Source organism: Hyla sarda, chromosome 8 (genome assembly GCF_029499605.1).
Source record: "Hyla sarda isolate aHylSar1 chromosome 8, aHylSar1.hap1, whole genome shotgun sequence".
Lineage (NCBI taxonomy): Eukaryota > Metazoa > Chordata > Amphibia > Anura > Hylidae > Hyla > Hyla sarda.
The window spans coordinates 99945662-99958220 of NC_079196.1; the positions used below are offsets into that span (position 1 = coordinate 99945662).

At 47.4% G+C, this 12559-nt stretch overlaps 1 protein-coding gene across 3 annotated transcripts in view; it reads left to right on the plus strand.

Moving 5' to 3' along the window:
- ALS2 (alsin Rho guanine nucleotide exchange factor ALS2) overlaps positions 1 to 12559 on the plus strand; it is a 136332-nt gene that overhangs the window by 56197 nt on the left and 67576 nt on the right. For all 3 annotated transcript variants that reach the window (XM_056536993.1, XM_056536992.1, XM_056536991.1), the window contains exons 6-9: positions 746 to 914; positions 1032 to 1128; positions 1693 to 1770; positions 8666 to 8842. In XM_056536993.1, the coding sequence (XP_056392968.1) occupies positions 746 to 914; positions 1032 to 1128; positions 1693 to 1770; positions 8666 to 8842 (521 nt within the window). The remainder of the gene's footprint in view (positions 1 to 745; positions 915 to 1031; positions 1129 to 1692; positions 1771 to 8665; positions 8843 to 12559) is intronic.

Sequence of the window (12559 nt, forward strand, 5' to 3'; positions counted from 1 at the left end):
GCCCCAAACATATAATGCCCCCTGTGCTGTGTGCCCCACACATATAATTTATATGTGTGGCACAACACAGGGGGCATTATGTGAGGGGCACAGCACAGGGGACATTATATGTGAAGGGCACAGGACAGGGGGCCCCCCTGTCATGTGCTCTTCACATATAATGCCCCCTATGCTTTGCCCTGAAGACCCTCATGAAATATTCCCTTTTCTCTGACCCCCCCCCTCCTAACAATGGCGCATATCCCTAATCCCTGAGCATACCTTTACTTCCAGTATGCAGGCCGCGGGGACGGGTCCTCCAGGCGCCGGCGCGATGATGTGACGTCATCGCGCCGGCCTTTAGTGGATCTCGTCCCCGCAGCTCACACGCTGTGTACGCACAGCGTGTGTGTAAGGTTAGTGAATGGTGGAGCCGGAGCTTACAGCTTCAGCTCCACCATGCTAGGGAGCGGGGGGCAGCAATCTCGGGGGGGGGCAATTGCCCCGTTGCCCCCCCCCCCCCTGGATCCGCCACTGTATGACTCATGTATTCCGATGTATGGAAATAAAGTGTTGAGTGGATAAATGACAGTGTGTCAGGAAAGAGTACCATTTGGAGTCATCAGATACATTTCATACTGCTCCTTGAACTGGAAAACTGTATTATAAGTTACTGATATTATTTTTCTATCATAGAGCAATGTAATTCAGAATATACAATTATGGTCTATAAAACCATAACCATCATAACTATATTTCTGTACAGTTTCCCCACGGTTACTAAGGAAAGTTGGGAGGGCAAAGATGAGGACTGTTGCCTTGACCCCCACAAATAGTGGGGAAGCTGACGTATTGCTGCCATGTTTAAGGACTGAAGTTTGGAGTTGGGGAAGAGGCAAAGAGGGGCAGCTAGGGCATGGAGATGTTTTGCCAAGGTAAGTGACCAGGTTAACTTATATTTATCAGACACCAAGCATAATAAGTGGCTTAATTTGAGTTTTCATGAATTGTCTTGTGTTTTTTTTTCTTTTACATTTTATTTCATCATGTAGGCTGCAGCCATTGTGTGTCCGCAGCATGGATGGCAAAGAGGTGGTGCAACTGGCAGCTGGTAGCCACCATTCTGTTGCCCTTACTGCCAAGGCTCAGGTAGCATTTATGTTCTTCTTATAGTAGTTTGGAGTAGCCGTATTAGTCCAGTTATGCGGATGCAAAACAAAAAAATGGTGCGGAATCGTGTAATACCTTTTTTTATTAGCCTAACAGAACAATATACTATTACAAGATTCTGCAACATTCTATTATTTTGCATGTATATATATGCATGTATATATATGTATATTATTTTTATTGTAAGCAAAATGAAAGGTCTATATGATGATATTTAGCACTACAAACAATGATCGCACTACCACAATAGCATTTTTAGGCAGTTCCAGGAACCTTTCCTACAATATTTTTTGTAAGAAGTGCTGCTACGATTGTGGCAAAGATGTGCTTCCTATTATATGCCTGTGTTACTGTGTGGAAAGGTTAGTCATGTGTATGGGCACCTATACAGGAATAATGGCATATAAGAGCAAAGTCTGGACTTGCAGACTATCATATAGATATATATAATATATATAGTGGTGTGTTTTTATTCTCAAGGGAGTTAAGCCACTGGCAGAAGTGTTAATCTTTTTGTTTCTTGTAATGGTTTTTGAATTACAGGTTTATTCTTGGGGAAGTAATGTTTCTGGACAGCTTGGCCACTTGCAGTCACCAACAACGATGCCACGACTTGCTAAGGTATGACTCATGTTAAAGGGGTTTACCCAAAAACAAAATTTATTGCCTATCCACAGAGTAGGTTATAAATGTCTAATTTCATAATATGAAATGAGTGGAATGGGTATGAGGGGAATTGGCTATAGAAAATGAGGGGGAACAGCTTTGAGGTGGAATGCCCATATAAGGAGAATGTCTATATGAGGGGGAACATAGGCAATAGGGAAGGGAATGGCTATATTAAGGGGGACAGTGGCTATATGAGGTGGATCAGCTATATGGGGGAATGAATATATGAGGGGGGGGATGTCTTTGTGGGGGATCCATTCTCGGAGGATCCATTGGGGGACACAGAGACCGTGTGTATATCTTGCTGCCACTAGGAGGCTGACACTAAGCATACAAAAAGAAGTCGTCCCCTCCTGGCAGGATATACACCGCCCACTGACTCTGAGCGAAAAAGTTTAGTCCCAAAGTAGTAGGAGAGGACTGACCGAAAAGGAACCCAGAAGGTGTCCGTGGGAACCAGACAAAAAAAGGAACCGAACACAAGCCCTCGGACAGAAAAACCGAACCATAGTAACCAGAACAAAGGGGTGGGTGCTGTGTCTCCCAATGGATCCTCTGAGAAAGAGATTTTACGGTAAGCATAAAAAATCTACTTTTCTCGGTCGGCTCCATTGGGGGACACGTACCAGAGCAGTCCCCGGGGTGGGAAAAGTACCCAAAACAGAATCAGGCAGAGGACTGAGTCACTGCTGCCTGCAAAACCTTGCAACCCAAACCGGCGTCAGCGGACACAAAAGCGTGCACCTGGTAGAATCTGGAGACGGTGTGCAAAGACGTCCAAGTGGCCGCCTTGCAGTCTTGCAAGGCTGAAGCCCTATTTTATAGCGCCCAAGAAGCCCCAACAGAACGTGTGGAATGCTATGTCACTCTAAAGGGTGGGACCTTCCCCTTACAACAGTACGATTCCGAGATGGCATAACAGATCCACTGGGAAATGGTCACCTTGGAAGCCGGAAGGCCCTTGCGACGACCCTCCAGAATCACAAAGAAAGTGTCACCCTGCCGGAAAGAGGAGGTGATGAAAAGATAGTTCCGGACAGCACGAACCACATCCAGACAATGGAGGGAACGCTTCTTGGCATTGGATGGAGCCGGACAGAAGGAAGGAAGAACGATCTCCTCGTTCACATGAAAAGAGGAGACCACATTGGGCAAGAAGGAGGGAGACTGCCAAAAAACAACCTTGTCCTGCTGAAGGACCAAGAAGCAAGAGCAACAAGAGAGCCGCCAGCTCAGAGACCCTCTTATTGGAGGTAATGGCGATAAGGAAGGCGACCTTCCTGGAAAGAATGAAAAGGGAAGCATCCCGAAGAGGTTCAAACGGAGCTTCACTCAAAGCACTGAGTACCAGGTTGAGATCTCAAGGAGGGGTGGGAGACCTGTACGGATGAGCCGCATGAGCCACGCCCTGCATGAAGGTGCTGACGTGAGGGTTAGTAGCCAACGGCCATTGAAAGAGAATTAAGAGACTAAACTTGGGAGCTGAGCGCCAAACTCTGATCCAGACCGGATTGCAAGGAGGCGTGGAAAGGAAAAGATAACCCGAGAGACGGACTGAGCCGCACACGCTCTGAAGTAGGCCCGCCAAGTGCGGTGGTAAATCCTAGCGGAGGAAGGCTTACGAGCCCGCAGCATGGTGCGAATCACCCTGGATGAAAACCCCCCAAGCCCTCAGAACCGCGATTTCAACCACTATGCCTTCAAATGTAGTGACAGCAAATTGGGGTGGCAGAGAGGACCCTGGGAAAGCAGATCAGGGCGAACCGGAAGATGCAGAGGAACGTCGGCAACCAGACGAATTACGTTGGTGTACCACGCGCGTCTGGGCCAGTCTGGGGCCACCAGAATGGCGGGGATTGCCTTCTGCCATGAGTTTACTCAGAACCCTGGGCAGGAGAGCCAGAGGGGGGGAAAGAGGTAGGGAACACTGAAGGATGATCATAGAATTACGAGTGCATCCACCGCCAGAGCCAGGGGGCCACGTGACTTTGCTACAATGCAGGGAACCTGTCTGTTGTGACGAGACGAGAAGAGATCCACATCCGGGGTCCCCCAAAGAGCGCACATCTGGGCGAACACCTCCGGATGGACAGACCATTCCCTCGGATCCGCGGAGGTGCAGCTGAGAAGGTCTGCTTCCCAATTCTCCACACCCGGGAAGTGAATCGCAGAGAGAGCAGGCACTCAAGTCTCGGCCCAGAGCAGAATCTTGGAGATCTCCTCCATTGCTGAGTGGCTGCACATGCCACCCTGGCGATTGATGTAAGCCACCACTGTGGCGTTGTCCGATTGGACTAGAACGGGACGACCCTGAAGGAGGATCTCCCAATGAAGGAGGCAAAGAAAATGGCACTGATCTCTTGAAGATTGATGGGGAGGCGAGCCCCCTGAAAAGACCAGCGACCCTGGACTGTCAGGTCCCGAAACACACCTCCCCATCCCAGGAGACTCGCATCGTGACGACCTGACAGTGGAGGGGTAGAAACAACCGCTCCTGGAGAAGGCGGGGAGAGTGGAGCCACCACATAAGACAGATGAATAAAGGGGGGCAGAATAATCCGGTGATCCAGAGTGGACGATCAAGATGGCCAGCTGGAGAGGGCGAGAGTGGAATTGGGCGAAAGGAACTGCCTCCATGGCCGCCACCATCCAGCTCAGCACCTCCTTGCAGAAGTGAATCGGAACATGAAAGGAAAGCCGTAGTTGACGGACAGCCTCCGACAGGGAGTGCCGCTTGTCCTGCGGAAGATTAACACGGGCAGCCGCCATGCCGAAATGGAGACCCAGAAAGACAAGGGACTGAGTGTGAGAAAGGTGGGACTTTTCCTTGTTGATCACCCAACCGAAGGCGGAAAGAGTCTGCACAGTGAAGTGAAGGCTCTCTAAGTTTTGGGACCGGGATGGAGCTTTGATCAAAAGGTCGTCCAGGTAAGGGAGGATAGAGATCCCTCGAGCCCAAAGAATGGCAATCACCTCCACCATGACTTTGGTGAAAACCCTGGGAGCCGTGGCCAGGCCAAAGGGAAGAACCACGAACTGGAAGTGACCTGCCGGAACAGCAAGGTGGAGGAATAGCTGATGGGCAGGAAAAAGGGGAATGTGAAGATAGGTGTCCCGGATATCTACTGAGGAAAGAAACTCCCCTTGATCCATGGACACGACCACCATACGGAGGGACCCCATGCGAAAGTGGCGTAGCCGCAAGTGGCGGTTGAGCAACCTGAGGTCCAGAATGGGGCGAGCAGAGCCCCCTTTCTTGGGGAATACAAACAGATTTGAGTAGAACCCCAAAAAACGTTCCCCTGGAGGAACTGAGCAAGGAGGGTACTCAAAGCGACCTGAAAGGCAGCCACCAAAGAAGGGGAACGGGGAGGACTGAATGGGAAGAACCGGTCCCGGGGAAAAGAAGCGAACTCTATCTGGTAACCATCGGAACCCAGGAGTCCTGAACCTGCGCTAGCCAAATGTCCCGGAAAAGAGACAGACGTCCTCCCACCCGAGAAGAAGATACGGGTGGGGGAAGGTTTACGGTTACCAGGCTTGGCTGAGAAACAGTCAACACGATTGTCTTGCTTCCAGGAAGGACGTGCTTTAAAGGAAGGGGCTTTGGGAGTGCGTCTGCTTGGGAGGACGACCCGCTGCAAAGAACCGAAAGGAAGCAGCCTTCCGACGGGGGTTGGAGCGGCGGGGTTTGTTCTGCGGCAGCAGAGAGCTTTTACCTCCTGTAGCTTCGGATATGATCTCATCTTGCCATTTCCCAAAAAGCTGAGAACCTGAGATGGGCAACTCAGTTAGAGATTTCTTCGAAGCAGCATCTGCATCCCACGCCTTCAGCCACATGGAGCGACAAATCGCAATCAAGTTAAATGAGGCAAAGGCCATACATCGAGTGGACTCCAAAGCAGCCGAACAGAGGAAGTCCCCAGCCTGAGAGAGTTGACGGGCGAGATCCGCCAAGTCCTCCCTAGGAGCGCCAGACAGGATGCCTTGGTGCAGCTGAGAAACCCAAACCGAGACTGCCTTGGATACCCAGGCGGAAGCGAAGGTAGGTAACAAGGACAAACCTGACGCTTCAAAGGCAAACTTCGCCAAGTTCTTAATCTTCTTGTCTGCTGGATCCTTAAAGGACGCTGCATCCGCCAGAGGCAGAGTAATCGAATTGGACAGAGGCAAAACTGGAGGATCAACTGCTGGCGGTGGTGTCAACTTGGAAATCAGATCCTGAGGGAAGGGAAACTGAGCTTGGATCTTCTTGGTCCCTTGAAACCGTCTATCTGGATGCTTCCAAGCCCCATCTAGCAACGTGTCAAATTCAGCATGAGAACTGAAAAACCTTGGTGGAACGCCGAGAGCGGTAAAAAGAAACTTCTGGATCAGGATCGGAAGTTCTTAGGTCCTCCCAGATGTAAAGTGTCCCTTATGGCTCACACCAAGCTGTCCACCATATCAGACACAGCAGAGTGGTCCTCATGATCCGAGGTGGATTCTGACTTGTCATCCACTACTTCCCCTGGAGAGTGGGAGCGTGCAGAGGTAGCCTTGTACTGAGGTGTATTAGACTTGGAACTAGGAGTCGGAGACCTTGGATGGTCACCGGGGGAGCGGCCCCTAGAGTGGGGGTGCTGCTGGGGAAGAGTAGTGAGATCTACGGAAAGACTGTCTAACCAGAGTCTGACGAAATCACTTTAGGGCGCTTGTGAGAGTGCTGGAAGTGGGGGTTAGGAAAGGCTGAGCGGGACTTCCTGGGGGTCGTGAGCAGGGAAGACCGCTCCAAGGTAGATGCCGCTGATCTGGAGACCCTAGCCAGGTCAGAGATCGACTGAGATAGGGAAGAAACCGACTCTGGGAGAGGGGCGGACACCACATGCCCAAAGGGACATCCGGAGAAGCAAGCACAGGAGGGATGGTGCAAGTGGTGGAGCAGGTGGATTCGGTGGCATCACCAGGCATTTTAGTCTTGCAGCCCACGCAAGAGTAGTAGGTGACTAAGGCTGTGGCCGCCTCTCTGGGGGGGAGGTTCGGGTCTGGGGTCGGATCGGTGATGGTAAGGAAGCGGTCAGCAAATAAAATAGAGCAATCTTACCCAGGTCCTGTGTCCCGCAGCTGGAGCTGAGAAGCAGGCTCTAACTGTTCTGTGTCCAGAGATGAAGAGGCATGCAGCCGCTGAGGTGATATGGCCTGCAGAGCAGGAAGGAGGAGAGAAGCAAGCTGCACCGACCAGGGGGGGTGGTCTCTGCACCCAGATGGACCCCATTGGAGGAGGAGAGGGAGGATTACAGAAGCCGTGGAATGGGCGGAGTTAAGTTCTGGACAAGGCCACAGCCATGGCCTCAATTAGTTTCCTGGCTGCCGCATGACATGCCCGAGAAGCGGGCGAAAATTAAAGTAAACTGCCGAGCCGGACGCGCGACCTCAGCCCAGCTGACAGGCGCAGCGTTTGGCACGCTGGAGACTGAACAGAATGTAAATGAAATAAACAGTGTTGGGGAGGGGGAGGAGAGCTGTCCCACGATCCCTGGAGTTCCTGCAGATATAAAGACTGGAGCCCGCATCCCTGTCCCCTATAACAATAAAAGGAAAGAAAAATGAATGAAAAATCGCCCTGTTGCCCCAGGTATAAGATGGAGATGGAGGGGGCGGGGAAGAGGGAGGATACTCACCCAGTGACCAGCACATATTCACCCAAGATGTCTTCAGCCAGCTATTTCTCACCTGCGTCATATCAGGCTGAGACAGCGAGACGGGCAGGGAAGGTAGGGGGACCCGGACCCAAGGTGCAAACCCAGGCGTTGGCCGTTGGCGGGAAGGGGTTGACGGAGCATACTCCGTGCCCCTTAGCTGCATATGGGGGAACAGGTAGTGTCATTCTCCTGAACCCCCACCTAAAAACAAGGAAATAAAAAAGAGAAAAGAACCATTAACAGGCCCTAGCTATAAAATAAATAGTGTCAGCCTCCTAGTGGCTTCAAGATATGCCCACGGTCTCTGTGTCCCCCAGTGGAGCCGACCGAGAAATTCATATATCCATCCCATGTTCCCCCTCACATAGCCCACGTTCCCCCCCCTCATATAGCCCACGTTCCCCCCCCTCATATAGCCCACGTTCCCCTCATACAGCCCATTCCCTTCATACAACTAATCCCCTCCATGTCATTATTAAATATTTGAATATGAAATGGGAAGGAATAAATGTAATTCCTTGTCCCCATTTCGTGTACCAGGCCTGCACTCTGTTACTTTCTCCCACGCGGCTCATGCTGCGGCACTAAGCACAGCTGGGAGAAAGCCACAGCCTGGCGTAGAGTACAGGAACCGGCTAAGCTGTGGCAGGGCTGTGGAATGCTGTGCGCGTGATGCCGGGCAGAGCCGCTGCGGGGCCTTGAGAAGCCGGGCTGAGCTGCTGCATGAGCCGGGAGCCGTTCAAGCAGGTAATAGCCAGATTTTGCTATAGGCCAAATCGAAATATCGTAATCCCGAATAATCGTGATTCGATTGGGATTGCGATATATCCTGCAGGCCTATATATGGAAACACAGATTTTGGAGCTGTAGCATCTGTGGCTTTCTCTTCCACATTTTACCACAGACAGCTGAATAAATGGCTTTTTTACTTCTTTGGTCCTGTTTACATCATGATATCATCTTTATATAACCCTCCAAGGGAAGCCATGAATGTATCTCACTGTGTAAGCATACAGTGGGATAGTTCATTAGTTCATGGTATACATTTCTTTTCTTTACTATAGACCACACAATAAAATGCCATATACTGGCCAGATTTTTTTATATGTTGAATTACTGACTTATGTGTTACAATTAGTTTTTCTGATGTATATCTTTTTCAATAGGTATGTGATGATGGCACTGTGTGGAGTGTGGCTGCTGGGCAGGATTATTCCCTCTTTTTAGCACATAGAAAAAATGAATACCAGCCTGTTGTTTGCTATAGTGGACCTGGAGCAGCTAATGTTACCAGTGATGTAGAGACGGTGCAGGAACCAGTTCAGCTAACAGAGTGCACCCAGGTGAGCGCACACATTAAGAAGGCTTTTAAGTTAATTTAGGAAAATATCTAGGGTATGTAATAGGGGGATTAGTGTGAACAACACACTGAATATTATAGAAGTGCAGTATAGTACTTATAATACTTATAAATTTGTATAACAAAATAAACAAACAAATGACCAAAACAGCCACTTTAACCCCTTAAGGACCCAGCCCATTTTCACCTTAAAGGGGTACTTTGGTGAAAACCTTTTTTCTTTTAAATCAACTGGTGGCAGAAAGTTAAACATATTTGTAAATTTACTTCTATTAAATACTACAGAGGAAATTATTTTCTTTTTGGAATGCTCTCTGATGACATCACAGCCACAGTTCTCTCTGCTGACGTTATTATAATAATAATAACGCTTTATTTATTGTTGTCCTTAGTGGGATTTGAACCCAAGTTCCCAGCACTGCAAGGCAGCAGTGCTCACCACTGAGCCACCATGCTGCCCTTAGCATACATCTGCTATGCATGGTTGCTAAAATGGACAGAGATGTCAGCAGAGAGCACTGTGTTCGTGATGTCATCAGTTTTCCAAAAAGAAAGGAATTTCCTCTGTAGCATTCAGCAGCTAATAAGTACTGGAAGGATTAAGATTTTTCAATAGAAGTAATTTACAAATATGTTTAACTTTCTGCCACCAGTTGATTTAAAAGAAAAAAGTTTTTCACCGAAGTACCCCTTTAACCCCTTAAGGACTCAGCCCATTTTGGCCTTAAGGACTCAGACAATTTAATTTTTACGTTTTCATTTTTTCCTCCTCGCCTTCTAAAAATCATAACTCTTTTATATTTTCATCCACAGACTAGTATGAGGGCTTGTTTTTTTGCGCGACCAGTTGTCCTTTGTAATGACATAACTCATTATGCCATAAAATGTATGGCGCAACCAAAAAACACTATTTTTGTGGGGAAATTAAAACGAAAAACGCAATTTTGCTAATTTTGGAAGGTTTCGTTTTCACGCCGTACAATTTACGGTAAAAATGACATGTGTCCTTTATTCTGAGGGTCAATACGATTTAAAATGATACCCATTATTACATACTTTTCTATTATTGTTGCGCTTAAAAAAAATCACAAACTTTTTAACCAAATTAGTACGTTTATAATCCCTTTATTTTGATGACCTATAACTTTTTTTATTTTTCCGTATAAGCGGCGGTATGGGGCTCATTTTTTGCGCCATGATCTGTACTTTTTTTTGATACCACATTTGCATATAAAAAACTTTTAATACATTTTTTATAATTTTTTTTTTAATAAAATGTATTTAAAAAGTAGGAATTTTGGACTTTTTTATTTTTTTCGTTCACGTCGTTAACCGTACGGGATCATTAACATTTTATTTTAATAGTTCGGACATTTACGCACGCGGCGATACCAAATATGTCTATAAAAAAAAAAATTTACGCTTTTTTGGGGGTAAAATAGGAAAAAACGGACGTTTTACTTTTTTATTGGGGGAGGGGATTTTTCACTTCTTTTTTACTTTTACTTTTACATTTTTTTACATTTTTTTTTACACTTGAATAGTCCCCATAGGGGACTATTCATCGCAATACCATGATTGCTAATACTGATCTGTTCTATGTATAGGACATAGAACAGATCAGTATTATCGGTCATCTTCTGCTCTGGTCTGCTCGATCACAGACCAGAGCAGGAGACGGCGGGAGCCGCACGGAGGAAGGAGAGGGGACCTCCGTGCGGCGTTATGAATGATCGGATCCCCGCAGCAGCGCTGCGGGCGATCCGATCATTCATTCAAATCGCGCACTGCCACAGATGCCGGGATCTGTATTGATCCCGGCACCTGAGGGGTTAATGGCGGACGCCCGCGAGATCGCGGGCGTCGGCCATTGCCGGCGGGTCCCTGGCTGTGATCAGCAGCCGGGATCAGCCGCGCATGACACGGGCATCGCTCCGATGCCCGCGGTTATGCTTAGGACGTAAATGTACGTCCTGGTGCGTTAAGTACCACCGCACCAGGACGTACATTTACGTCCTGCGTCCTTAAGGGGTTAAGGACCCTGGCATTTTTTTGCACATCTGACCACTTTGCACTTTAAGCATTAATAACTCTGGGATGCTTTTACTTTTCATTCTGATTCCAAGATTGTTTTTTCGTGATATCTTAGTGGTATATTTGTGTCGATACTTGCATAATTTCTTGGTGAAAAATTCCAAAATTTGATGAAAAATTAGAAAATGTTGCATTCTTTTTTTACTTTGAAACTCTTTGCTTATAAGGAAAATTGACATCCCAAATAAATGATATATTGATTCCCATGTACAATATGTCTACTTTACCTATGCATCATGAAGTTGACATGTTTTAACTTTTGGAAGACATCAGAGGACTTCAAAGTTCAGCAGCACAAAAGTTTCAAAATCTGAATTTTTCACGTACCAGTTCAGTTTTGAACTTAATTTGAGGGGCCTTCATATTAGAAATACCCCATAAATGACCTCATTATAAAAACTGAACCCCTCAAAGTATTCAAAATGACATTCAGTAAGTGTGTTAACCCTTTAGGGGTTTCACAGGAAAAGCCGCAAAGTGAAGGAGGAAATTCCAAATCTTCATTTTTTGCACTCGCATGTTCTTGTAGAGCCAGTTTTTGAATTTTTACAAGCTGTAAAAGGAGAGAAATAACCCTAAAATTTGTAACCCAATTTCTCTTGAGTAAGGAAATATCTCATATGCGTATGTCAAGTGCTCTGTGGGTGCACTAGAGGGCTCAGAAGGGAAGGAGTGACAATGGAATTTTGGAGAGTGAGTCTTTCTGAAATGGCTTTTGGGGGGGCATGTCACATTTAGGAAGCCCCAATGGTGTCAGAACTGCAAAAAAATGAAATAAAACACATGGCATACTATTTTGGAAACTACACCCCTCAAGGAACGTAACAAGGGGTACAGTGACTCTTAACACCCCACAGGTGTTTGACCACTTTTTGTTAAAGATGGATGTGTAAATGTTTTTTTTTTTCCACTAAAATGCTAGTTTTCCCCCAAATGTTTTATTTTTACAAGGAGAAAATGCCCCCCAAAATGTGTAACCCCATCTCTTCTGAGTATGGAAATACCCCATGTGTGGACGTCAAGTGCTCTGCTGGCGCACTACAATGCTCAGAAGAAAAGGAGTCACATTGAGCTTTTGGAGAGAAAATTTGGTTGGAATAGAAAACGGGGGCCTTGTGCGTTTACAAAGCCCCCCGTGGTGCCAGAACAGTGGAACCCCCCCACATGTGACCCCATTTTGGAAACTACACCCCTCAAAGAATTTAATAAGGGGTGCAGTGAACATTTACACCCCACTGGCGTTTGACAGATCTTTGGAACAGTGGGCTGTGCAGATGGCAAAAGTACATTTTTCATTTTCACGGACCACTGTTCCAAAAACCTGTCAGACACCTGTGGGGCGTACATTGCTGTACCCCTTATTACATTACGTGAGGGGTGTAGTTTCCAAAATGGGGTAACATGTGGGGGGGGGGGGGTCCATTCTTCTGGCACCACGGGGAGCTTTGTAAACACACGTGGCCTTCAATTCCGAATTTTCTCTCCAAAAGCCCTATGGCGCTCCTTTTCTTCTGAGCATTGTAGTTTGCCTGCAGAGCACTCCACATTTGGGGTATGTTCTTACTCAGAAGAAATGGGGTTACAAATTTTGGGGGGCTTTTTTTTT